We start from the raw sequence: 25,900 nt of genomic DNA on the forward strand, positions 1-25,900 counted from the left end.
GGCTTTGAATAAGTGGGTGCCAGAGCCAGGGCTGCAGCCCAGGTCTGACTCCTGGGCTCTTCCCACAGGAAGGCTAAGTGCCTCCCACTCTCACCCCACCAGTCAGGGGACCTGGAGGCCCCGGCTGCGCTGACCTTACCCAGAGGGTTGTTTTAAAAGAAGAACACATGAATATGTATTGGGCAGCCGCACAAGGAATATTCTGGAGCTGCCCCTTCAGAGGCCTCACAGGCTTCAAGGATTACCCTAGAAGAAGAGGGGTTTCCCAGAGTGGTTTCTGGAAGGGACATGAACTTGAGCTGTAGGGGAATCCAGGCTTGCACTTGCTCCCTGTTTGATCCCTTGGCACCACCCCAAGCCCTCTCTCCTGCCACTCCACAGCCACTGCTTGTTTCACCAGGAGCCCCTTGCCTCCTCCTTTTCTTTGAGAGCTCTTTGAAATCCCACCGAACCATGCCTTCTCACCCCACAGACTCATGCACATGACATCTTAGTGGTTAGACACATCTGGACTGTAAACACATTGTTACTTATTTGGCAGTGATTCCAAGGCCTGCCTTCCAGAAGGGAACAGTGTCACTGGCAGCATCTTTTGTCAATCATCAGATGTTTATTGAGCGCTTACTGTGTGCCGAGCACCATGCTGGGAGACACTCAGAAGCAGGCTGAAGTCCTGGCTCCGGAGCTTACAATCTAGTTTGAGAGGGCAGGAGGAAGGATAGGGGTGCAAAGGCTTCAGCCAAGACTTGTTCCAGGGAGAAGATCGGTGACATCTGGCAAGCTAGACTGGAAGGGCATCTCGGAGGGTCTATGCATGGCAGAAAGGAGAATTTCCCCAGGCAGAGAGGATGGGGTGGGAGCAGTGGGATTCAGTGGCAGAGCTGGAAAGGCTGAGGCGGCTGGCGCTGGGCTTGAGCGAGGTCTGCATCTGGCGAGTGTAGAGAGACCCAGAGGAAAAGAAGTGCTGGGGCTGGGGTGTGGCAGTCTCAGGGAGAGCTCACTGAACTTGCTTGAAATGGCGTCGTGGACAAAAGGGAGCTTTACTGCACAGTCTGAGAGGCCGTGGAGTCCAGGCCCCTAATTCTCCACTGAGGCCCAGGGTGAGAGATCCAGCTTCTCAATGGCTGAGCAGTCCACAAAGCCGTGGGGGTAGCTGTTGGCCCGGAATGGGTCCAGTGGGACCTTGGTGATGTGAGTGTTGTCACAGACAAGGCGTGAGAAGGACGCTTTCTGTAGAGAGTCCCGCTGCTTCTCAGTGAAGACCCCAGGGTTCTCCCACCAGAACCTGCAGAGACAGAGGCAGAGTCTCTCTATACAGCCTGGCTGTTGGCCCCTCCCCACTGAGCCAAAGGGGAAGGACGTCATTGGGAACATGCTAAGGTCTGAGGTAGTCCTCACGAAGGACACTGGGACACCCACCTCAGAGAAGGGTCTGCCCTCCCCCACCCTCCCCACTGATGTCTCACTTGCCTGTCTCCATCGCGGATCTGCTGGAACTGCTTCCCCAGGAGGCAGGCCAGGAGAGACCCCACCCGGCCCCTTTTTACCAGGGGCTCAGCAATGCCCCCCACCCAGATGTCAATGTTGTCAGGGGTCCCGTAGAGATCCAGTAACTTCTTAGCCAGCCCCTTGTTCTTCAGCACATCGTCCAGCTCCTCCAACGTCTGGGGTCGTGAGAGGTTACAGAAGCCTCTCCAGGAGTTGTACCCTAGGGCAGAGAGGCTGAAGCTGTCTCATCCCAGGAACTTCTTGTCCACAGCCCCCCTTGGGGACATACCCATTCCAGCTCCATCAGCCCCAGAAAGTCTGGACTCATGGCCTTTGGGACGGGGGACGTGGCGATCCATTGTTTTATATCTGTGGCATTTCAGTCTCGAGAGGGCTAGTAGGTTATATGGTGCTTACTGTGGGTCCAGGCACTATTCTAAGCATTGTACAAATATGTAAACTGAAGAACAGAGATATTAAGTAACTTGCCTAAGGTCACATAACTAGAAATGGTGCAGCTGGGATTTGAACCCGAGCAGTCTGGCTCTTAATTACAACATTAAATTGCCTTTCATGGGTACAAAAGAAAGGTCCAATAGTCATTGGTTTCTCTCTCTTCTCCTTCTCTTAATCTTTTCTGGGCTTCTAAACTGGTTTTACAAGTCAGTTGTTGATTTCTTTTTCATTTGAGGAGCTCCAAGATAGCACCAGATATGTTCTCTTGTCTCTGCATTAGGGAGAATGGAAGATTCTATTTCACAGATGAGCACAGTGAGTTTTAAAAACTGGCATCTCTGCTTTCTGTTTTAGAATTGATCACATCCTCAGGGTTATAGAAGAGAGTCCCCTGGAACCCCAGTCCCTAGGCCAGGCCAGACCCCAGGCCCACCCACCAGGCATCCCGTGGTCCCGGCAACGCTGTATGTTGATGGCAGCCAGGTCAAAGCCGTGGATCTTGTGAGTGGGCTGGAAAAGCTTGTTGCGCAGCTCTCCTGTCATCATTTTATTCTGATTCATCAACTTGGACTTCTTGGCCAGCAGGCCCCGCACCAGAGGGTCAATTCCACCTGCAAGGGAGACCCAGAGGCCATCCTGGGGATGGGGGTAGGGTGGGGACATCTTGCACTGCTAGCCCCTCCAGACATTTTTCTCTCAGGGGAAAGCAGGGCCAACTGCATGTCTCAGGCTGGAAGCGGGGAGAGAAGAGCACACTGCAGCCTGCAGGCTGTGCTGGGGCATTGGGGGCAGTCCAGACTGCCTACCTAGGGGGTGGAAGAAAGGGGCATTCCTGGGATGATGCATGAATATAAGCTTCAGGATTTTTTCCAAGCTCTAATTCAGACAGTTGGCTCCTTCTCCTTCCATCTGTTCCCCTGAGGAACTTTGCAGCAGGGGAAGAGGTGGCAGAAGTCTCTAGAACATTGCCGTGACTTGTCAGTCCTTCAGGAAAGCCAGTTTCAACACAGCCCAGCCTAGGATAAAGGAGAGCGGGGTCTAACTTTTGGCACTTGATGGAGGTGGAAGGCCCTAGAGGGGAGCAGAAAAGAGCAATTTATTCACCAAACCCATGAGTTCCTTCTACAGGGGTCAGAGAAGCCTGAGGCAGGGAAAGAGGTAGGGAAAATCCAGGCACCTTAGGGGCCAGAGGAGGCTTAATAATAATAAAAATAACAACGAATTATATAATCATATATCTCACTTAATTTTTTGTGTATCCTAGTGAGATAGGTACTATTATTGTCCTCATTTTACAAACGAGGAAACCGAGGCTCAATGAGGTGAATTCACTTGTCCAAGGTCACACAGGAAGTGCCTGGAGTGTGACTTCCAAGCCAGGTTTCCCCAGAGGCAGGCTGCAGAGTGAGACAGCCAGGTGCCAGCGCTTCCCTGAAAGGACATACCGTCTTTGACCATCCTCCAGGTGTTGAAGAAGAGGGTGTGCAGGGGGAGCTCTGGTTCTGGCCCCCATGGCTGATAATTCTCATCCAGGCGGAACACAGTAGAGGGGACCTCCAAGTGGCCAAAGCGGAAGGCGAAGGTGAAGACATTGGAAATTCGGGGATCCACATTTTTGTTGTAGCCTTGGTATGGAGGGATCCACTTCTGCATCTCATCACCTAGCACAATGGGCAGGTAGTCCCTAAAGGTGATAATCTGGAAGGAGAAACAAGTCATGAGGAAAGTGAGAAGCATGAAAAGCCTTAAACGTCCGCAGAGTAAGGTTGGAGAGGAGCTGCGGTCAAGAAGGATGAGTGGTCAAAAATCAAGGATGGCAAATGGATAGCATATGTGCCCAATTTCTCTTCCTATGACCACGCAGACATTGCTAATTGATCATGGCATTCTTTCTGCTGATCTCTCATGATTTGTTTCAACACGGGCTCTACTGATCAGTCATTGGATTGGCACTAGATATGTACTCTCTTTGTCATCTTTGGTCTAAATTTCTGACTTTGAAGCTTAAGTGACAGTCCTTGTGTGTCACCTTAACATAACAATGTCATATTAATAAACTTCTCCCCATAGGCCAGGGCGAAAGGAATGAATAACCACAGGAATGATTCACATGGTAACCAAGGGAAGTTTGTTCAATCTCCAGTTCTTTTTTTTTTTTCTTTTTTGTGAGGGAGATCAGCCCTGAGCTAACATCTGTGCTAATTCTCCTCTTTTTGCTGAGGAAGATTGGCTCTGAGCTAACATCTATTGCCAATCCTCCTCCTTTTTTTCTTCCCCAAAGCCCCAGTAGATAGTTGTGTGTCATAGTTGCACATCCTTCTAGTTGCTGTATGTGGGACGCGGCCTCAGCATGGCCGGAGAAGCGGTGTGTCGGTGCACGCCCGGGATCCGAACCTGGGCCGCCAGTAGCGGAGCGCGCGCACTTAACCACTAAGCCACCGGGCCGGCCCACAATCTCCAGTTCTGAAAGAAATGCTGCACCATGGAGAGATCAGTTTCTGGTTTTGTTTTACTCAAAACAATGAACTAACATAAATTGATAAATTTTTGAAAAAATAAAAAATCATGCCATCATGTAGCACAATAATTATATTAATTTTTTATTCTTTCTAATCTTTGTCTAGATGATACACATTTTTACATAGTTGTAATCCTAGAGAACGCACACCTCTGCATTCTGCTTTTTCACTTAACATTTCTCACATTTCTACCTAGTTCACAATTATTATGTAATTAAATGTGTATAATATTCTGCTGCACTCATAAGTTCTTCTCTTATTGCTTTACTCTTAGATTGTTTCCAATTTGCTCAGCAGCATAGACTCTGGGGAAGTCATCCTTGGAGAGGCAGTCTGCTCCTCAGGCTGTGGGAGGCAGCAGGAGAGAGAACCTGCCTCTGGCCACAGTGGACTGGTCCAGCTGTGGCACCAGACCAAGCTGGTCAGATTCTCTCTCTCAGGATCGTAGATTTTGGACACAGCTATTCTAGACTGCTTCTGATGGCGCTTGATCTGAGGGGACAGGTGGGGTCATATGGTTTGTCATTTTCTACCACGTGTAGAAAAGCAGAGAAAATCCATTTGCGGAGAGAAAGTGCAGAACAATGGAGAAGTGAAGGGAGGACCAGAGAGGAGGGAGAGACAGAATGAGAATAGCTGCCCTAATTCCAGATAGTTTCCAGTCTCTGGCTCTAACCCTTGCTGAGGCCCAACTATACTCCCTGCTCTGGGGTTCCGGGAGAAACTCTTATTAGATTCCATTTGACACATGCATAGGGTTGAACCAATACTGAATATCTGAACTAGCCTGAGTGGGTTTCTTTTCTTGTAGTCCAAAAAGCCTTGTTATAGATAGAACTGTGTCTCCCTCAAATTCATATGTTGAAGCTCTATCCCGCAATGTGACTGTATTTGGAGACAGGGCCTGCAAAGGGTTAAATGAGGTCATAAAGATGGGGCCCTAATCCAATAGGACTAGTGTTCTTATAAGAAGAGGAAGAGACATCAGGATGATGCACACACAGAAGAAAGACCATGTGAGAACATGGTAAAAACGTGGCCATCTGCAAGCCAAGGAAAGAGGCCTCAAGAGAAACCAAATCTGCTAACACCTTGATCTTGGACTTCCAGCCTCCAGAGAACTATGAGAAAATGAATTCCTATTGTGTAAGCTACCCAATCTGTGATATTTTGTTATGGCGGTCTGAGCAAACTAATATAAGTCTTAACTTGGATAATGTTTAGGTTGATATTTTTTATTCTTTGGATGATTTCCTACAAACATCTCCAGCAGCAAGACTTCTGGGTCCAAAAATTTTTTATAAATATTGACTTCTGGAGATTTTGAGAAGAAATAAATCTCTTTGATTGTTAAAAATAAGTGCATCGGGCTTCTGCTTCCAGAACAAGATAGAGCAGACTCAGTTTTCCTTAGTCTTCCCCACTAAATATAACTAAACACCCTGGAAATTATTCAACAGACAACAATAAATAGACTCTGAAAGCTGGAAAGAAGGTGGACTGGCTGAGGACCTTAAGACTTGAGGAATGACAACATAGTGAGTTCCAGACTGGGTACATGAGAGGCTGGCAACCTGGACCCTCTAACTGGAAGAGACAAAAGAAGCCAACAAAAGCCTTCTCTCTATTTCTCCAAAGGACTGGGACAGGGGAAGTCCAGCGGAGACCTAGTAAAGAGACACCAAACTCACTTCACAACCCAAGCTCTTGGCCATCCCAGCCTTTAATCCACAACCCAGGCTGGTAGATGGTTTGATCTGCCTGCAGCAGTGTCAGCCGTGAAGCCCTGTGTCTCTCTGTTATTCACCCAATGGCATAAAGAGACCCAGGTGCAGTAGCTTCTGCTCCACTGGAACGTTGTTCAGCAATAGAAGGCAGCCAGGAAAGTACCTTCCCACTCTTCAGACAGCGTCAGCAGGGATTGAGTGGGAACCCCAGAAGCACCAGAAGAATGAAGTAGACCAGGATAGCTTTGCAAAGGCTCAGGAAACTAAACTGTAATTGGAACTAAAGCCCACAAAAATATGCCAGACCTACATGCCAAACCTAAACAGGGTAACTACCTGCTTAAGTAGGTTTAAATAGAATCAAGAGTCTCCTAAAATAATAACTAAAATGTATAGGATACAATTGAAAATCACTCATAATACCAAGAACCAGGATAGTCACAATTTGAAGGAGAAAAGACAATCAACTGATGCCAATACCGACACGAATTAGATGTTGGAATTATCTGATAAAGATTTTAAAGTACTTGTAATAGAAATGTTTCAATAATCAATTATAAGTTATTTTGAATCAAATGAAAAAACAGAACATCTCAGCAAAGAAGTAGAATTTATTAAAAAAAGAAATGAATTGAAATTATATAACTGAAAATACACTGACTAAAGGAAATAAAAAACTTGTTGGATAGACTCAGTAGTAGGGTGAAGATGACAGGATAGAATTGAAGACAGATCATTAGAATTTAGTTAATCTGAACAACAGAGAGAAAATACACTAAATAAACACTAGACTTAAAAAACCCCCCTCAGGGGCCGGCCCCGTGGCGTAGTGGTTAAGTGCGCACGCTCTGCTGCTGGTGGCCTAGGTTCGGATCCCGGGTGCGCACCTACACACTGCTTGTCGGGCCATGCTGTGGCGGTGTCCCACATAAAGTGGAGGAAGATCGGCATGGATGTTAGCCCAGAGCCAGTCTTCCTCAGCAAAAAGAGGAGGATTGGCATGGATGTTAGCTCAGGGCTGATCTCCCTCACAAAAAAAGAAAAAAACAACAACAAAAAACCCCTCAAACACAGCCTCAGGGTTTTGTGGGACAATAACAAAAGATCTAACATTCATATTAATGTAATCCTAGAAGTAGAGGAGAAAGGCGGTGGGACTGAAAAAGTATTTGAAGAAATAATGCCTGAAAACTTCCCCAAATTGGTGAAAGACATACATTTACAGATTCAAGAAGCTGAATGAATTTCAAACAGAATAAATCCAAAGAAATCTACTCCAAGACACATCATAATTAAATTTCTGAAAACTTAACACAAACAAAAAGTCTTAAAAAAAGCCAAAGAAAAATGACACATACCTATAAAGGAACACCAAATTAAATAACAGAGAATTTGTCATCTGAAATAATGGAGGACAGAGGGAAGTGTCACCACATTTTTCAAGTGCCGAAGGAAAAGAACTGTCAACCCTGAATCTAGTATCTGGTAAAACTATTCTTCAAGAATAAAGGGGAAATAAAGACATTTTCAGATGAAGGAAAACTAAGAGAATTTATTGCTAACAGACCTATCCTCAAAGAATGACTAAAGGAAACTCTTTAAACATAAAGAAAATGATAAAAGAAGAAGGCTAGGACTTTCAGAAAGGAGAGAAGAACAATGTAATGAGTAAATCAGAACCTGGGCCTCCAGCAGCAGAACGCACACACCTAACCGCTTGCGCCACCAGGCCGGCCCACTGAGAACGACTCTTAAGAAAACTATACAAAGCAATATATGAAAATCAAAATGGACCTGCAAAAAGTGTTCAAATAGGGGCCGGCCTGGTGGCACAAGCGGTTAAGTGCACGTGCTCCGCTACGGTGGCCTGGGGATCGCCGGTTCGGATCCTGAGCATGCACTGAGGCACTGCTTGTCAAGCCATGCTGTGGTGGTGTCCCATAAAAAGTGGAGGAAGATGGGCATGGATGTTAGCCCAGGGCCAGTCTTCCTCAGCAAAAAGAGAAGGATTGGCAGATGTTAGCTCAGGGCTGATCTTCCTCACCAAAAAAAAAAAAAAAAAGTGTTCAAATAACCTTCATAAGAGCAAGAAAACAATAACAATAGAGGGATGAGAAACAGGGAACAAACAGAAAACAAATAATAAAATGGCAGATTTAAACCCTACACATCAATAATTACTTTAAATGTAAATGATCTAAATACACCAATTTAAAGACAGAGATTGGCAGAGTAGACTTAAAAAAAAAGTAACCCAACAATATGCTGTTTACAAGAAACTCACTTCAAACATAATGACATAGGTAAGTTGAAATAGATGGAATAAGATATATCATGGAGACATTAATTTTAAAATGCAAGAGTGGCTATATTAATATTAGATAAAATTAGCTTCAGAGCAAAGAAAATTACTAGGAACAAAAAAGGACATAATAAAAAAGGATTTATTCATCAAGAAGATAAAGCAATCCTAAATGTTTATGCACCAAACAACAGAGCTTTAAAATACATGAAGCAAAAACTGATAGAGCTGAAAGAAGAAAAAGACAATTTCTTAATTATAGCTGGGGACTTCAACACCCTACTCTCAGCAATTGATAGAACTACTAGACAGAAAATCAGCAAGGATACAGAAGAACTGAATAGCACCACCAACCAACAGGATCTAAATGACATTTACAGAACACTCCACCCAACGGAGCAGAATACACATTCTTTTTAAGGACCTATGAAAAATTCAACAAGATAACCATACCAGGGTTATAAAACAAACCTTAACAAATTTAAAAGAACTGAAATCATACAAAATGTATTCTCTGCCCATGATGGAATCTAACTAAAAATCAATAACAGAAAGGCAACAGGAAAATCTCCAAATACTTAGAAATTAAATAATATACTTCTAAATAACCCATAGGCCAAAGAGGAAGTCTGAAAGAAAACAAACAAACAAAAAATACATACTGAATGAAAATGAAAATACAACATATCAAAATTTGTGGGATGCAACTAACTCAGAGCTAAGAGGGAAATTTATATCACTAAATACTTTTGTTAGAAAAGAGGAAAGCTCTCAAATCAATAATCTAAGTTCCCACCTCAACAAATTAGAAGGAAAAGCAAAATAAACCCAAAGCAAGCAGAATAGGCTAAAAAAGAAAAAGTCATATGATCATATAAATTGATGCAGACAAACCATTTGACAAAATTCAACATCTATTCATGATAAAAACTCTCAGTTTTCTAAGAGTGTTTTTCTCAGGATTCTACTAGGAATAGAGCAGAACTTCCTCAACCTCCTAAAGAGCATCTACAAAAAATTTACAACTAATATTATACTTAATGGTGAAACATTGAATGCTTTTCCTCTAATATTGGGAAGACAAGGATGTCTGCTCTCACCACTCTTATTCAACATAGTACTGGAAGTTATAGCCACTATAATAAGGCAAGAAAAAGAAATAAAAAACATAGAGATTAGAAAAGAAGAACTATAACTGTCTTTATTTGTAGAAGACATGATTGTGTATGTAGAAAATCCCAAGGAATCTACAGAACTCCTAGAACTCATTGAGTTCAGCAAGGTCATAGGATACAGCATCAACATACAAAAACCAATTACATTTTTATATACTAATAACAAACAAGTGGAAACTGAAATAAGAGATGTAATACCATTTACAATTCCTCCAAAGAAAATGAAATACTCAGGTACAAATGTAACAAACATGTACAGGATCTGTATAATAAAAATTACTAAGTGCTGATGAAAGATCCAAAGAAAACCTAAATACTTGGAGGGACATATTGTATTTATATACTGGAAAACTCAACATTGTAAAGATGTCAATTCTTCTAAATTGATCCATAGTTTTAATACAATTCCTATCAAAATCTCAGCAAGTTTTCTTTGTAGACACAAATAAGCTAATTTTAAAATATATATGGAAAGGGAAATACCATACAATAGCCAAAACAATTTTGAAAAAGAAGAATAAAGTGGAGAGAGTCATTCTTCCTGATGTTAAGACTTACTATATAGCTACAGTAATTAAATAGACACTGGTGTAGGAATAGACACATAGATTAATGGAGTAGAATACAATGCAGAAATAGATTCACATAAATATGCCCAAATAATTTTTGACAAAAGAGCAAAAGCAATTCAATAGAGAAAAAAATAGCCTTTTCAATAAGTGGTGCTGGAGCAATTAGATATCCATAGGTGAAAAAAGTGAACCTTGACCTACACCTCACACTTGATACAAAAATTAACCCCAAACAGATCATAGACTTAAATGTAAAACATATACTTCTAGAAAAAAAAAGGAGAAAAACCTTTGGGACCTAGGATTAGGGAAAGAATTCTTGACACTTAACACCAAAAGCACAATCCATGAAAGGAAAAAATTGATAAATTTGATCTCATCAAAATTAAAAACTCTTGCTCTGCAAAAGACCCTATTAAGAGAATGAAAAGAAAAAGTACAGACTAGGAGAAAATATTTTTTTTTGTGAGGAAGATCAGCCCTGAGTTAACATCCATGAGCTAACATCCCTGCCAATCCTCCTCATTTTGCTGAGGAAGACTGGCCCTGGGCTAACATCCGTGCCCATCTTCCTCCATTTTATATGGGACGCTGCCACAGCATGGCCTGACAAGTGGTGCATCAGTGCATGCCTGGGATCCGAACCCAGGCCACCAGCAGCGGAGTGCGCGCACTTCACCGCTACGCCACAGGGCCGGCCCCCATAGGAGAAAATATTTAAAGTCACATATCTGATAAAGGACTTGTATCTGGAATATAAAGAACTCTCAAAACTCAACATTAAAAGACAAAGTATCCAGTTTGAACATGGGCAAGATATATGAACAGGTATTTTATTGAAGAGGATATACAGATGGCAAATAAGCACATGAAAAGATGTTCAATATGATTAGCCATTAAAGAAATGGAAATGAAAAACACAATGAGATGTTACTACATACCTATAAGAAAGGGTAAAAAAAAAAATAGTGATGCCACCAAATAATGACTGGGATGCAGAGAAACTGGATTATCCATTCATTGCTGGCAGGAATGTAAAAATGGTCCAGCTACCCTGGAAAATAGCATGGCAGTTCCTTTTAAAACTAAAAACGGACTTAGCATATGACCCAGCTATTGCACTCTTGGGCATATATCCCAGAGAAATAAAAACTCATTTTCATGCAGAAATTTATACACGAATGTTCATAGCAGCTTTACTCATAAGAGCCCCAAACTGGAAACTATCCAGATGTCCTTCAATAGGTGAATAGTTAAACAAACCATGGAATACCACTTAGAAACAAAAAGGAATGAACTATTGATAAATGCAACATCTCGGATGAACCTCAAAGAAATTATGCTGAATGTAAAAAGCCAATGTCAAAAGGATATATATATACTGCATGATTTCATTTATGTAACATTCGTGAAATAACATAACTACACAGATAGAGAACGGACCAGTGGTTGCCAGGGGTTAGGGATATGGAAAGGGGAGGGTGGATGTGGCTATAAAAGGGTAGCATGAGGGAGTCTTGTGGTGATGGTAGAATTAAGTATCTTTATTGTTGTCGTGGTTACATGAAGCTACACGTGATAAAATTGCATGGATACACACACACACACACACACACACACAAAGAGGATTGCATTTTTAACTGGTGAAATCTGGATAAGCTCTATGGTTTGTATCAATGTTATCTTCCTGCTTTTGATATTGTATCATAGTTACGCAAAATGTTAGCACGGAGGGAGGCTAGGTGCATGTATATATATTTTTTTACAACTTCTCGAGACTCTACAATTATTTCAGAATCAAGTGTTTAAAAAACATGTGCTGGCCGGCCCCATGGCTTGGTGGTTAAGTGCGCGCGCTCCGATGCTGGTGGCCCGGGTTCGGATCCCGGGCGCGCACCGAGGCACCACTTCTCCGTCCATCCTGAGGCCGAGTCCCACATACAGCAACTAGAAGGATGTGCAGCTATGACATACAACTATCTACTGGAGCTTTGGGGGGAAAAAATAAATAAATAAAATCTTTAAAAAAATAAATAAATAAAAAAATAAAAAACATGTGCACGGTTAATATCAATATATCAACCTTGCTAAGTCTCTTCTAGTTAGTCAATCAGCCAACTAACAATAGCAATTGACTATGTCTGAGACATGTGGCTTAGGTGTAGAGAATTTTAAAAGAAGATAATCCAGGCCGGCCCCGTGGCGTAGCGGTTAAGTGCGCGCGCTCCGCTGCTGCTGGAGGCCTGGGTTTGGATCCCAGGCGCGCACCGACGCACTGCTTGTCAGGCCATGTTGTGGCGGCGTCCCATATAAAGTGGAGGAAGATGGGCACAGATGTTAGCCCAGGGCCAATCTTCCTCAGCTAAAAGAGGAGGATTGGCGTGGATCTTAGCTCAGGGCTGATCTTCCTCAAAAAAAACAAAAAACAGATAATCGAATCAAAATAACCAAAATAACCGATATGTAACAGTCCCAAGAGTGATCTCAGTGATGCCAGTGGGGCAGGCACACCAAGTGACGGACAGATGAATGACTCTCCAACACTCTGCATGCAGGGATTCATTTTGGGGCAGAGAAGCTGAAGAAACAAAAGGGAGAGCTTAAGAGAATGAGACAATGGGAAAGTAGGAGCAGAGGAGAGGAAGGGGGAAGTGGAGGTGTGGAGAGCGGAGGAGGTAGCTGGAGATGTGGCAGCGAGCAGAGGGCAGAGCCAGCAGTGGAAGCCGGGCAAGCGTGTGTGGCAGTGCTCCCGGGCCTCTGTACCTGCACGAAGGCTCCCAGGATTTTCCGGGCTTCCTGGTAAAGCTTCTCTGCATCCCACTGAGGATTGAGTTTCTTTAGTTCTCTGGCCAGCCGGTTGTGTTCTCGGATAAAGAGGGTGTGGGAAGTAGCCAGCAGGATCTGCTCCGAGGCTCGGGAATCCCCTGAAAGCCCAGAAGGCAGGAAGGTGGGATCCCCTTGAGCAGCCCCCAAACCAGTTACCTGCACCAAGAAATAAATGAGAGTGCCCCAAAGACACCCTCTCCTAAGCCCCTCCTTCCAGTCAACTTAAGGGAAGTCGGGTGGAAAGGGGTCGGGGTCAGGATTCATAGGTTTGACTCTCAGCTCTACACACACACTTTTTAGCTGTGTGACTTGGGACAAATTACCTAATGTTTCTAAGCCTCAGTCTCCATATCTGTGAAAATGGGGATAATAAGGCCGACCTCACAAGATTGTGATAAAGACTACAGATGACATTGAAAAGTAAAATTTTGCTAATTACAATCCCAACTGCCCTCTCCGGCTTGGCCGTACAAATAAACGAGGGGCTTTTTGTTGTGTGGAGCAACCTTGAAGGTTTTAGGAATGCAGTCGAGGCTAGGAGCCTGGGTAGGGTTGAATTCCTCTATGTAATAAAGGAGAAGAATCTAGAGATGGGGCTATGGGGAGCGAGGGAGGAAGGGGCTTGGGGGGGGGGTCAGTGAAATGATAAAACACCAGGTGTTTCACAAGAGACTTCCTCTTGTGTCCTCTAATCTTCAAGAAAGTCTATTACATTTACAAATGCTTGGTCTTACTGGATACTTTTGTGGAAAACAGGAAAGGGCTCAGTTTTGTGTCTAGATTGGTGTGAGACATGTGTGGACACAGAATCCAAGAGATCTGAGCCCACGGACCAGCCTTCTGCCACATCTGGGTGGACAGGGGGTTTGTCATGAGAGAGTGGATTTTTGCAAGTGAGAAGGCCTCCACAAGCCAAAGGCAGAGAGGACCAGGAGAGCCCGAACTCCTGGAATGAACAGAATTGGGGGCTTTGGTTGTGCACCGGCTGTGTGAAGTGAGGGCTTTGTGCCAAATTTATAAAAAGCCTTAAAAATATACATTCCTCTTAATCTAGAACTTCCTCCTCTAGGAAGTTATCTTAATAAAATTATTAAAAATAAGCACAAAGATTCATCAACAAGGATGTTCATAACCTAAAAAACAACAAGAAAAAATCACAGAAAAACTAGATAGAGCTTAAATGTCTCCAGACAGGGTTGATAAAATAAATTACGGTAATTTATGTCATGGAATACGAGGCAGCCATTAAAAATTGTGTTATAGAAGAATATTTAATGATGTGACCTGTTAAATGAAGACATCAGGTTATAAAGCATCATTTAGAGTGGGACCTCAATCTTGTAAAACAATGTAGAACTATATGATAGAAGAAATATGATAGAAGAAAGATACACATTAAATGTTAACAATGATTATCTGTGGGTGGATTTTGTGGATTTTCTTAGTGCTTTTCTGGACTTCCTTGATATACATATATATATATATTTATTTTATTTTTTTTACAGTGAACAGGTGTTCTTAGACTCTATATTCATCTGGGCCCTTCTGCCAGTCCTGGACCAGTGCCAGAGGCAGTGGTGGCTTGGTGTGCATTTTTTAAGAAGATGATGAGAAAAAGCAACGGTAAAGCTTCTCTGGAAGCTGCCTAGTGGTCTTGTGAGGTTTTTCTGGCCTCCTTCTGCTCTCAGTCCTCAGGATAATCCCCTTGTCCTTGGGCCCCTCTGTTGCCAGCCTCGACTCACCTGCCAGGAAGCAGGGCACGCGGGCAGTGGTGTTGATGAACTCGCAGGGGCTCGGCTTCTTGCTGACAAAGGGCAGGTAGGCCAGATCCTGGTCCCAGACCTCCTGGTTGACGGCCATGAGGCCCAGGGGGCTGCTGAGGTTGCGGAGGCGGCTGGCCAGGCTGGGCTCAGGGCCGTACACGAAGCTGGCGTCCATGAAGGAGGTCAGAGCATTGATCTGCTCTCGGACCAGGGACTGGTAAGGTGGAGTGGGGCAGACAAACCCGGCTCGGAAGAAAGGCATGCACTTCCCTTGAGTCTTCAGCTTGGGGTCATTGGGCGGGAACTGCAAAGAGATTGGGGGTGGGTGACGGGGCAGAGGTGGCACAGCTGGGCCCTGGCAATCTCTCCCCAGGGTGGAAGATACAGCTGGATGCAGCTGGAAAAGATGCTGATGGCGCCTTCCTGGGACCCTGGTACCAAACAGGCTTCAGATGCCTCCTGCTGACACTACACATCCTGGACCTGCAATACCCTGAAGTTCATTATATCCCGCTATATAAAAGGGCTGAGGGGAATCATTCAATCTTTCATAGCAAAGGCTCCAAATTTTTGGTGGGGAGGGAGTCCTGAGATCCCTGGATAGGGAAGCAGGACATGAGCTGGAAGGGTTTGTTAATAATTACTACTAACAACAACTACCACTGATGTATTTTGGACCTACCATGTGCTAGGCATTATGCATACTTTATCTCACTTTGGTCCTCGTGAAACCCTGTAAGGTAGATAATTCAGTCTCATTTTACAGGGGAGAAAACTGAGGCTCAGAAAGGTTATGTAATTTTCCCAAGAACTTACAAACCAGAAAAGAAAGATGTGAGACTCAAATCCAGATTGACCTCACTCCACAGCTCCTGTTCCTTTTTTTTTTTCTTTTTTTGTGAGGAAGATCAGCCCTGAGCTAACATCTGATGCCAATCCTCCTCTTTTTTGCCGAGGAAGATTGGCCCTGGGCTAAGAACCATGCCCATCTTCCTCTGCTTTATATGGGACACCGCCACAGCATGGCTTGACAAGCGGTGTGTTGGTGCGCACCCGGGATCCAGGCCTGCGAACCCTCGGGCTGCTGAAGCAGAGTGTACGCGCTTAACTGCTACGCCACCGGGCTGGCCCCACAGCTCCTGTTCTTTATACCACAGCACATAGCCTTGATTTGTTGTTTGAGTAAATAAATCACTCTCTAACTGTAAAATCCATAAATAAGAAGAGAAGGTGCACCATTGCAAGTTCCTCTCTCTGCCTTCTGGAAACTCCCACAAATCCTTGCTGCTCACTCTGATTCATCTATCAAGTTTCAGCTCTTTCTGAGAGTAGCCTTCTCAGACCCCAGGATGACTTACAGCAGCGTTCCACAAACTTTACTGTGTATGAAATTAATCTCCTGGGGATCCCAGTAAAATGTAGATTCTGTTTCCCAGTGTCTTGGATGAAGCTTGAGGTTTTACATTTCTAATAAGTCCCCAGGTGAGGCCAATGCTGCTGGGCAAGGGATGCAGACAACCCTCCCCAAACTTCCCAATTTTGCCATTACTGGTTACTTCCCACACAGGCCCCTTGTCCTTGAGGGAAGGAACAATGTCTTACTCACCTGTGGATCCTGGCATGGAGTAGAAGATTAATGTCTATTTACTGAATAAATGGATGAGTGAATGAATGCATGTGTGAGGCTTGGGAAGCTGTCAAGTCAGCATTCAAGGTCTACCAAGAGACCCTAGCTGACGGGCTGGGAACATCTGCTACATGAGGGAGGCAAGGGGCTTGCCAGGGACAGGCAGCTGAGCGGCCTACCATGATGGGGAAACAGTTGTCTCCCTGGATACAGTGCTCGTCACACTGCGTCTTGGAGTACTCACTGCTCCCCAGCTCGGTTTCGGGAGCAAAGTCCAGATCGTGGTCCACAATTTGACCCCACTGCATGAAGAGCAGGGATCTGTCGCGGTCCAGCACATCCTCAGTCAGGTATCCTATAACCTGGTTGGATACCTCACGGGCCTACAGATGGAAACAGAAGGGGAGGGAGGATTGGAGGAAAAAGTGCTTTGAGGATTCAGATTCAACTACAGTTTATGGAGTACCTACAATGTAACAGGTACATTTAATCCCCACGACAAGCTTGTGAGGTGGGTGGCATCACCCCCATTTTGTAGACAAGGAGACCGAGTCCTAGAGAGGTAAGGTCAATTCTCCAAGGTCCTGCAGCTACAAAGGGGCAGGGATGGGACTGAATGTGGGTCTGTATGACTTGATGACTTGCAAGGCCAGTGCCCTTTCCACCAAGGAGAGGGAAAACAAAGACAGGCTGCCCCTGAAGTAAGTACTACAGGGAGGTGCCAGGTTTTCTGGGAATGGGAGAGGGGCTCTGGGGAGGGGTTGCCAACTCAGATGACACCAGCAGATAGGACCTCCAGGCAAACAACAGCTGATGCACTCCAGGGGCTGGAGCAGGGTAAGCTCTAGCAGGATGGGGCGGGGAGGCCATCTGCCTGGGAGACCCCAGGGTATCTGGCCTGTGGGCTGGGACGTGACCACCATGGGGCTGGGCTCTGGGCTCCGAGATCTGCTGCCCTCTAGTGGCAATTTGGGGGAACATCACCAAGGAGCAAGTCCATATCTCCATCTCTCTCCTGCGACTCCGTTGCGCGTCCCTCTGTCCTCCCACCTATTTCTTCTTCTTCCTTTCCATGTGTGTTTGGGGAGTGCATCCTCTCCCCTTCCTCTTCCATCCTTCACTCTGCTGCTCGGGGCTCGCCCCCACCCAGGCCCGCCCTCACCAGCGGGAGAGGGAAGCCGTTCCGCGTCTTCGCCGGCGTCCACCCGAAGGGCAGGGAGAGCCCGTCCTCGTACTCAGCCGGCAGCCAGCGCGCCAGCTCCCTGTTGGCGGCGCCCAGCGCGGGATTCCTCCTGAAACCGAGCAAGACCCGCCCTCAGCCTCCGCCGGTCAGCTCCGGGGTTCGCTTCTCCGCAAACCCCACGGGATCCCATGGGGAAGGACTGGGAGCCTCTGTTCGAGGGAAAGGGAGCGCGGAGGAGGTGCCTCTCATACGTGGGATTTCTGAACTACTCTCACCACCCGAAGGCGCGGGCCTCCTCTGCCCTGGGGAAAGGTGCTACTTCCAGCGGGTTACAGTGGTCTTTTTAGAAGGTGAGGAAGTTAGGGGAGGGTTCCAACAGAACAGATTCCGGTGAGACGCAAGTCCAGGAGGGTAAGGCAGTGGGAGTTCTGCCTGGAATGCCCAAGCTGGAAAGCCCCTGGCTGGGCAGGTGGGCTGGGCAGGTGGGTTGGGCGTACCGCCTCACCTGTTATTACAGTCTCCCGTAATGGTGCGGTAAGGGCTGTTCTCGTCGCATTCCACCACAGGAACAGAGGCCCCACAGCCCACCTCCGAAGAGAGTGCAGTCAAGTCCAGGCCGGGGTCTGAAACAGAAGGCAGGCCACAGGGGCTGAGTTCTTTCTCCATTCTGAGGCACTGGGGGGAGGCAGGAAACGGAAACCAGGGCGAACTTACATTTTCTGGAATACATTCTATGTTCTAAGTAAGCATTTCTCAGGCAGTTTCTCATTTAATCCTGGCAACCCATTCAAGTAAGAATTTTAATTCCTGTTTTACAGAGTAGAAACTGAGACCATAGTGCTCAAGAGACTCGCCCAAGTCCACACAGATAGTAACTGCGAAAGCCCCCAGAATTGTTAGTAATTCTTTATCTATCATTTGAATCAACAGATCTCTTAGAATGAAAATGCCCCCAAGAGGTTAAGTACACATTAGTATGAGTTAGTTTAGTAAGATTGCTTTTCTTCTAAAACTTCTCTGACATCTAAAGTACCAAGAAGCAGAAATCTAGATAGGAAAGTCGTGGAGAAGGGACAGGTCATTTTTAAGTGAGGGGCACTGTGGTCTTGGGAGGAGTAACATCGTGGGGGCTTGAGGCATCAGAGGCTTCCATGTGGGCACAGAGTGGAGAGAGCTGCCCACCTCCTAATGCAGCCTCTGATCCATCCTGGTGCCTGCAATGAAAGAGAGGCGAGGGAATCTGGCTCTATGGGGGCCTCTCCAAGGGGATCATCTGTGAAAGCTGGCAGGGGCCAGGGTTCAAACCACAGCACCTTTTGGGTCTCAGAATCCAAAGTGCTCCCTACTTCTCCCTACCTTGTTCCAGTTTCCTTCTTTTGGATCTTTGGGATGTGCCCAAGTCCTAGGCCAAGTATCTTCCCCCTCGTGATGTTTTCCCAGGGAGAACCTGCAGCCTCTTCCTCTGGTCAGGACCAAACCCTTTCCTCCATGACCCTCCGTGAACTGTGACATTTGGTAGGGTTGGGGGTGGAGAGGTTGGAGGAGGGCACGATCGATCCATCAGCTCATTGTTTCAGCACCGTGTTACCCAGAACGAGATGCAAATCTTATCTCCTGTGACATAATCCCAGTAAATCCCCTTGATACAGGTGGCTTAAATGTCCCATTCACAGGCAGAAGTGGTGACACTGTGGTTTGGACAGGGAGCCCAAGTTTACTGACGTTAGTACTTCCTCTGGACAGAGGCCTTACAGATGGTATTATACAAAGAGCGTGAATGTCCCCTCATTTGGAGTTGGCAATGTGACCTTGCTGGGCCTAAGTTCCTTTCTCTGCAAAAGAAAGCCTAGCTGTCCTCTCAGCCCCTCCTTGCTCTGCAGGTCTACTATTCTAGAAGGGGGAGACAGGAGTGCCTCTCTGAGGAGGTGGCTCCTAACGGGGAATAAAGCTTTTGGTGTCTTCTGCTCTCTCCTGCAGAGAGATGACCCCTTCCTGCCATCAGAGGACCAGTGGGTTTTCTGTACCTGTGGTGTTGGTCAAGGCCACTTCCCGCCTCAGTCTCTTTAAGGACTCCTCCCACACCTGCCCGTTGCGGATGGCCGTGCGCGTCCGGCCTTTGGCATGCTTGAGGTACTTGGAGAGTTGTCGAGTGGTGGGCGCCTCAGAGGTCATGGCCGTCTTCAGCCTACAATGGAGAGCAATGGGGAAGTCATGACCGGGCCTCTCAGCTCCAGCCCTGTAGAAGGGATGTGGAGAGGTGTGTGTATAGGGAGAGCCAAGGGGGGTGGGTGGCACGCAGGAGACGAGCACTTCCTGTGCTCTCAGGAGCTTTCCCCGTTTCTCTTCTGATGCCTCTGAAAATCTCTTCTGGGAGGAGGAAGCTACAGCGTGTCATCAAGCTTTGTTGGGTCTGGGTCTGAGGGAAAGCAGGCAGATGGACATGAGCGCTTCCTGAATTAGAATCAGAGGGTTGCTGTGCTGGCTACGTCAGCATCAACTGGGGAACCTCAAAAATACTCAAAATCCAGGACGTACTAATTCAGACTGAGGAACCCCTGACATGTAGCCGGCCTCTCACTGAGCCTGGTGGACTGAGAATTCTAGAAATAACATGCTGATGGGCTTTCAGTTCTGCCCATGAAAACGTCCTTAATGGCACCTGGCTCTAGAGTTAGTGTGGAGGTTGTTGAGATGTGGGCTGTGGCTTCCAGCCTCTTGCTGACCATTTCTCGGGTCAGATGTTCAGCCTTTTTATTCTTAATTCCCATGTACAAAATGAGAAGCCAAAAACCCTTTTACTAAGAATTTGGTGACAACACAGAGATGATTGAGGGCAAGGTAGTGTCAGAAAAGTCCCTCCATGAGAACTGTCTACCCCTCCCTGTGCCTCAGTTTCCCCATGTGGGAGATGAGGGGTTCTATGAGATGATCTCTATGGCTTTAAGCCTCTGAAATATTGGAAGTGGCTCAAATTCGCACGAAAGACAATGCTGCTTTTGGGGTACAATTCACTGGCTGTAACACATGGCCTGTCACTATAGATCAGGGTATTAAGTCTATTTCAAGTGTGAGGGGCACGTGTCTCAACCTGGGGGGGGGTCCATGAGCGAGTGGGGCAGGCATACGATTGTAATGATTGCACTCCAATCATCAGGCCTAGCCCTTCCACCCTCTCCCCAATTCGATAAAATGCACCCCAGAAAATAAGCCAGATTGTCTTTTTGCTGGTGTTGCAAGAGACATTGTGGCCCAGTGGCCCAGACTGCGGCACTGTCCACTATGGTAACCACTAGCCACATGTAGCTATTTAAATGGAAATTCATTAAAATTAAATAAAATTAAAAATTCAGTTCCTCAGTGGCACTAGCCACATTTCAAGTGTAGTTAGTGGCTCCTGTATTGGACAGCACAGACATAGAACATGTCACCTTGAAGACAGTTCTATTGGACAGCACTGACCTAGGGTTTGGGCCTAGAGGCAAGGTGTGAATCCTGGTTCCACCAGGATTGGTTTACTGATATGATCTCTGAGTGACCTGCCCCTCCTCTGCGAATGGGAATCATAGTATTCCTTATATCAGGGCCTTGTGTGTGACCTCTGAACACACTGGCTGGGTCTGACTCTTGACCGTCACTTACTAGTTGTGTGCCTTTGGACAAGTTACTCAACCTCTCTGTACCCAGTTTCCTTATCCATAAAATGAGGAGCATGATAGTAACCTTAGGTTGAACCATGCTATTTGATCATTTTGACCTTGAAAACAGCTATTTCATATAGTTCACTCAAGCACTTCATAGGATTTGGGGAAGGAAGGAATATAAAGTACCTAGAGCTGTGTGAAGCACAGAATAAACACGTGTTAGCATCAGCGCCATTGTCATCATCAGCCAGGTCCCAAAGGGGCCCCTACCCCATGAACAAAGAAGGTGGGATGCTGGGCCTCCCAGGGCTCCACCTGAAAGGCCCCCTGCCAGGGTCCGGGTGCTCCTCCCTTCCTCCCCTGCCCTCCTCTGCACGGCTCTCCTGCCTGAACACTGACTCACCAGGCACTCGCCTCCTGCTTTACCTCGGGGCTGGGCTCCAGGGGAGCAGGCAGGGCTTTGGAGGGACTCTTTTTCCATCTCCAGGCCTCCACCCTCGTCCTCTCCCGTCTGGACGGCCGCAGCAGCCTCCTATCTGGGCTCCTGCCTCCACTCCTGTCCCTCTCCCATCCATTTTCTACAGGGCTGCTGGAGGGAGCTTGTTAGAATGAAAAGCAGACCATGTCACTCTCTGATTAAATCACTTCGTTGGCTTACCCTGGGACATGGATGAATCCATCTGCTTCCTGCATACATGCTCCTAATGTTGTGCAATCCTCACCTCTACCTAGTTCCAAAACATTTTCATCACCCCCAAAGGAGACCCCATGCTCATTAAGCAGTCATTCCCCATTCCTCCCTCCCACCCCACCCCTCAGCCCCCGGCACCCACTTATCTGCTTTCTGACTCTATGGCCCTTGGGGTCCACCTTTCTGTCCTCACCTGTGCTCTCCTGCTTGCCTACCACCTCCACCAGCACTGGCCTTCTTCCTGTCTCCTAAGCACCCTAAGCTCTTTCCTGCCCCAGGACTTTTGCCTGTACTGTTCCCAGTCCCTGGAATGCCATCCCCCTGGCTCTCCGCATGGCTGGCTCCTTCTCATCCTCCATCAGGCTTCCCTGATCCCTGTACCTAAAGTAGCAACCATTGCTCTGTTTATTCCCTTCATTGTCCTTATCACAAATCACAAGTAGCTGGATTGTCCGTTTCTGCCCTTGTGTAGCAAGATGTTTAAATGTGATTCTTTACATCTCCACGAGCCCCTTAAGTCCAAGAACGACCCAGTGGGGATGAGTTCCAAAGCAGGGCTAGTCGTCCTGTGTACAACTTGCAAAGGAGGTGATGAACACCGATTTTGTGGCTTTTGTTCTATCCCCACCTTGGGGCTATAAAAGGATTAAAGTTAAGGAGAGAGAAAGAATTTTCATTTGGAAATAGTTGCTGAAGTACCAGGCATTTCCCTCCCACCACCATGGGGCTTCCCGTCAGCTTTAACTCTAGTGACAACGGCCTCAAGAGGAGGGCTCGGCTGTGTGTCCTGGAGTCATGGTTGACATCTGCCCAGAGCCAAAGAAAGGAAGTGGTGGCTGGCGCTGTGCACCTGACGCCGGAGTAAGCCAGACAGGGCGGCACTGGGCCCTGAATACGCACATCTCCAGCAGCAGGGCAAAGCTTTCAGTCTCTGGAGCCTGCCTAAAAGGAACCTGGCTCAAGAGGGTGTGGAGGGAGAGGGAGTGAGCCGGATGCTTCCCTCCAGGCTGAGGGCTGGAGCCATATAAGCTACAGGCCAGAAACTTCCCTGGGTCAGGGAGTTGGCAACAGAATCTCTCAGAGAGCTGGAAGGTGCCCAAGAGGGAGCTTCTGACCCCCCATGAGGTACTAAGTTGTCCAGGTGACTTGCCATCCTGTATCTCTCCTGCCTCCCCAGCTGAACCCCTAAGGAGTCAGAAACCTGGGCTGGGGGAGAAGGAGGAGCACAGGAGAGAGGGACAAGCAGACTGTGCTCCCCTCTCTCACTATAAGCCTAAAGCAGCTCTTAGCTGAGGGAAGTGAGCAGCTCTGGTCTTTGTCTTCTCATGCTGACATTTAAATTCCTGAAAGGACACTGCTGGTGGGACTAGGAGTGACCAGAGTACATCTTGTCATCTAAAGTCAGCAAAAAAGTGATGGGTCTGCTTGAGAGGTCGTTCAAGGGCCAAGGAGGAATGAAGCCCCTAGTCTGGTGGAAAGGGACAGCGAAAGGAAATAATAAGGTAAAAATAATAAGGAGGTGCCTGGTAGTTACACGGTGTGTCATTCCCCTCACCCCCAACCCCGAGCCTGCTGCACATCTGACTGATGTCAAGGAAGCATTGGGCAGATGAAACCTCCACTTCATTGCTCCAAGGCGGGACAGACTCTGAGGTGCAACCTATGCTCCAGATCTCCCTGTGGAGTCAGCTGAGGCTAGACCTAAACCACATCCTTGCTTAACTTCCTCCTTTCACCCCTCCAGCTTCACTCCCTCACTCAGCGACAGCTCTCCTGAGAGCGCTCCCTAATAAGTCAGCTGCCCCTAATAAGACCTGGAACCAGGTCTCAGGTTCTGCTTCCACGGAACCTGACCTAAGTCAGTTAGTATTAGTTGAATGAATGGACAGCTTCTACCTACTGCCTTTCTGAAACTCTGGAAAGCATGACCCAAGGAAACACTCAGCCACGTGGAAGAAAGTGTTTATTGGATTAGATTAGACTTCTTCTTCAAGGTAATTTATAGGCTGAGGGTTTTAGGAGTTGTGGGCTGGTACTCCTACTTGCCACATATGCGGAGGTGGAAGGGCAGGTTATATAATTGCTTTGGCTCGTTGGTTTGTCAGGTCTGGCCTAGATGTGCTTGTTGTTAACAGGAAGCCTCGGAAGGGAAGTATGTTGTGTGTATGCATCTCACCTACCTGGTTCGGGATTCCAGGAAGGCCTTGTTGACTTGGACCTTGACCTGATTCACAGCATCAGAGATGGCAGTAGTCCTGGGAGATTGCTCTTGGAGGGGAAGAAGCAAGGAGCAGGATATCAGACGTCACTCTTTCAAGATGCCCTTTGCTTCTGTCTCCCTTTTTCTTAGCCATTACCCCCATCTCTCAAATCTGAGCAGGTAGAAGGTCAATATTAGCAAACATTCACAAGAATCTTCAAGGAGAAAAACCACAGAATGGGAAGAATTCTCTCCGATCCTCAGTAAGATGTCAAAATTGCTCTTCAGGAGTCCACTAGAATACCCAGCGATGGGATTAAGAAGGTATGCAACTGCTCAGGTTGGCTCAGGCTACTGGGCTAAAGGAATTTTTCTGGTTCTTGGTGAGGTGGACCCTTAAGTAAGATCAAAGGGCTTAGCTGATCACCAGGACCCTGAAGTAGAGAAGGGGATGGTGTAGGGTAGAGGTGGGATTCCTTGTTTTCATTCATATTAGGGTCTGGAGCACAGGGGGCAGGATGCATTCTGTGAACAAGGGGAGTGTAGTGTTAAATAGTATCCCCCAAAATACATGTCCAACCAGAACCTCAGAATGTGATCTTATTTGGAAATAGGGTCTTTGCAGGTATAATTAATTAAGATGAGGTCATACAGGTACAGGGTTAGGGTGGGCTCTAAATCCAATGACTGGTGGTCTTTCAACAAGAGGAGATGACACACACAGAGAAGAAGTGTGTGTCATGCCTCCATGTGAAGATGGAGGCAGAGATTGGAGGAATGCAGCTATAAGCCAAGGAGTACGAAGGATTGCCCGGGGGCCACTGGAAGCTGGGAAAACACAGGAGGGATTCTCCTCTAGACCCTTCAGAGGAGCATGACCCTGCTGACACCTTGAGTTTGGACTTCTAGCCTCCTGAACGGTGGGAGAATAAATTTCTGTTGTCTTAAGCCACCCAGTTTGTGGTCCTTTGTTACAGCAGCCCCAAGGAAACCAATACAGGGAGACACTCACCTCTTGAGGCGGACGCTGCAACCTGGAGCAAGGTCAGCGAAGCTACAAGGGCTGGGAGATGGACAAGGACCCGCATTGCTGAAATGAGACCCAGGGTCACGGGGTGAGCCGTATAGAGCTCCCATGCGAGGAGATGAATCACAGAAAGGGGAAGGTAAGTCAGAGAAAGCCCGGGGAACACCAGACACGCTAACGTTGAGACAGAAAAGGGGAAACCATGATAACTAACTAAGCATCTGCCATCTGTGCAGGCCCGTGCTGGGTACTGGGAGACATGGAAAGAAGCAGTGGTGGAAGGGAAGGAACTCAGGCTTTGGGATGAAGAGGTCCTGACTTGTGGTTCTGCATTTTTTCTAACTAGCTCTGTGACATTGGGCAGGTTACTTAACATCTCTGGGCCCCTGGCCGGCGGAGTGAGGGGGTCAGACCAAGTTATCCAGGATGTCCAATTCTACCCTGACAGCCCGTGACTGGAGGTCCTGTACCTGAGAAATCTTATCACAGGTTCAAGAAATGCTGGAACCTGGAACACATCTTTGGAGTTCCCCTCCCTCTTTTCCCTTGGGATGTATTGCTCCCTGCAAGCCATTGTCCTCTGGTCCATCCCCAGGGGAGTGTGCTTGAGAAAGAGACACTCAGCTCCTCCCTTCAGAAACTGGCAGGGGCTTCACCCTCCCTCTAAGAGCCGATTTGACGGAACACAGGAATGAAAGTTGTG

The 25,900-nt window shown here is 46.8% G+C and overlaps 1 protein-coding gene across 2 annotated transcripts; it reads right to left on the bottom strand.

Annotated features, from left to right (window-relative positions):
- Positions 1-1,067: 1,067 nt before the first annotated feature.
- LPO (lactoperoxidase) lies at positions 1,068-25,258 on the bottom strand. Of its 2 annotated transcripts, XM_058560580.1 has the most exons (12): positions 25,183-25,258; positions 24,151-24,238; positions 19,663-19,823; positions 18,144-18,261; positions 17,618-17,747; positions 16,635-16,838; positions 14,808-15,132; positions 13,003-13,163; positions 3,390-3,642; positions 2,382-2,555; positions 1,471-1,708; positions 1,068-1,285 (listed from the first exon to the last, which is right to left on the bottom strand). In XM_058560580.1, the coding sequence occupies exons 1-12, from the start codon at positions 25,256-25,258 to the stop codon at positions 1,078-1,080; spliced, it is 2,136 nt and encodes a 711-aa protein (XP_058416563.1). In that variant the 3' UTR covers positions 1,068-1,077. The 2 variants fall into 2 exon arrangements, with proteins under 2 accessions (XP_058416563.1, XP_058416564.1); XM_058560581.1 differs by lacking the exons at positions 19,663-19,823; positions 24,151-24,238.
- Between the last annotated feature and the right edge of the window lie 642 nt (positions 25,259-25,900).

This window comes from Diceros bicornis, chromosome 18 (genome assembly GCF_020826845.1).
Source record: "Diceros bicornis minor isolate mBicDic1 chromosome 18, mDicBic1.mat.cur, whole genome shotgun sequence".
In the NCBI taxonomy this organism is placed as follows: Eukaryota; Metazoa; Chordata; class Mammalia; order Perissodactyla; family Rhinocerotidae; genus Diceros; species Diceros bicornis.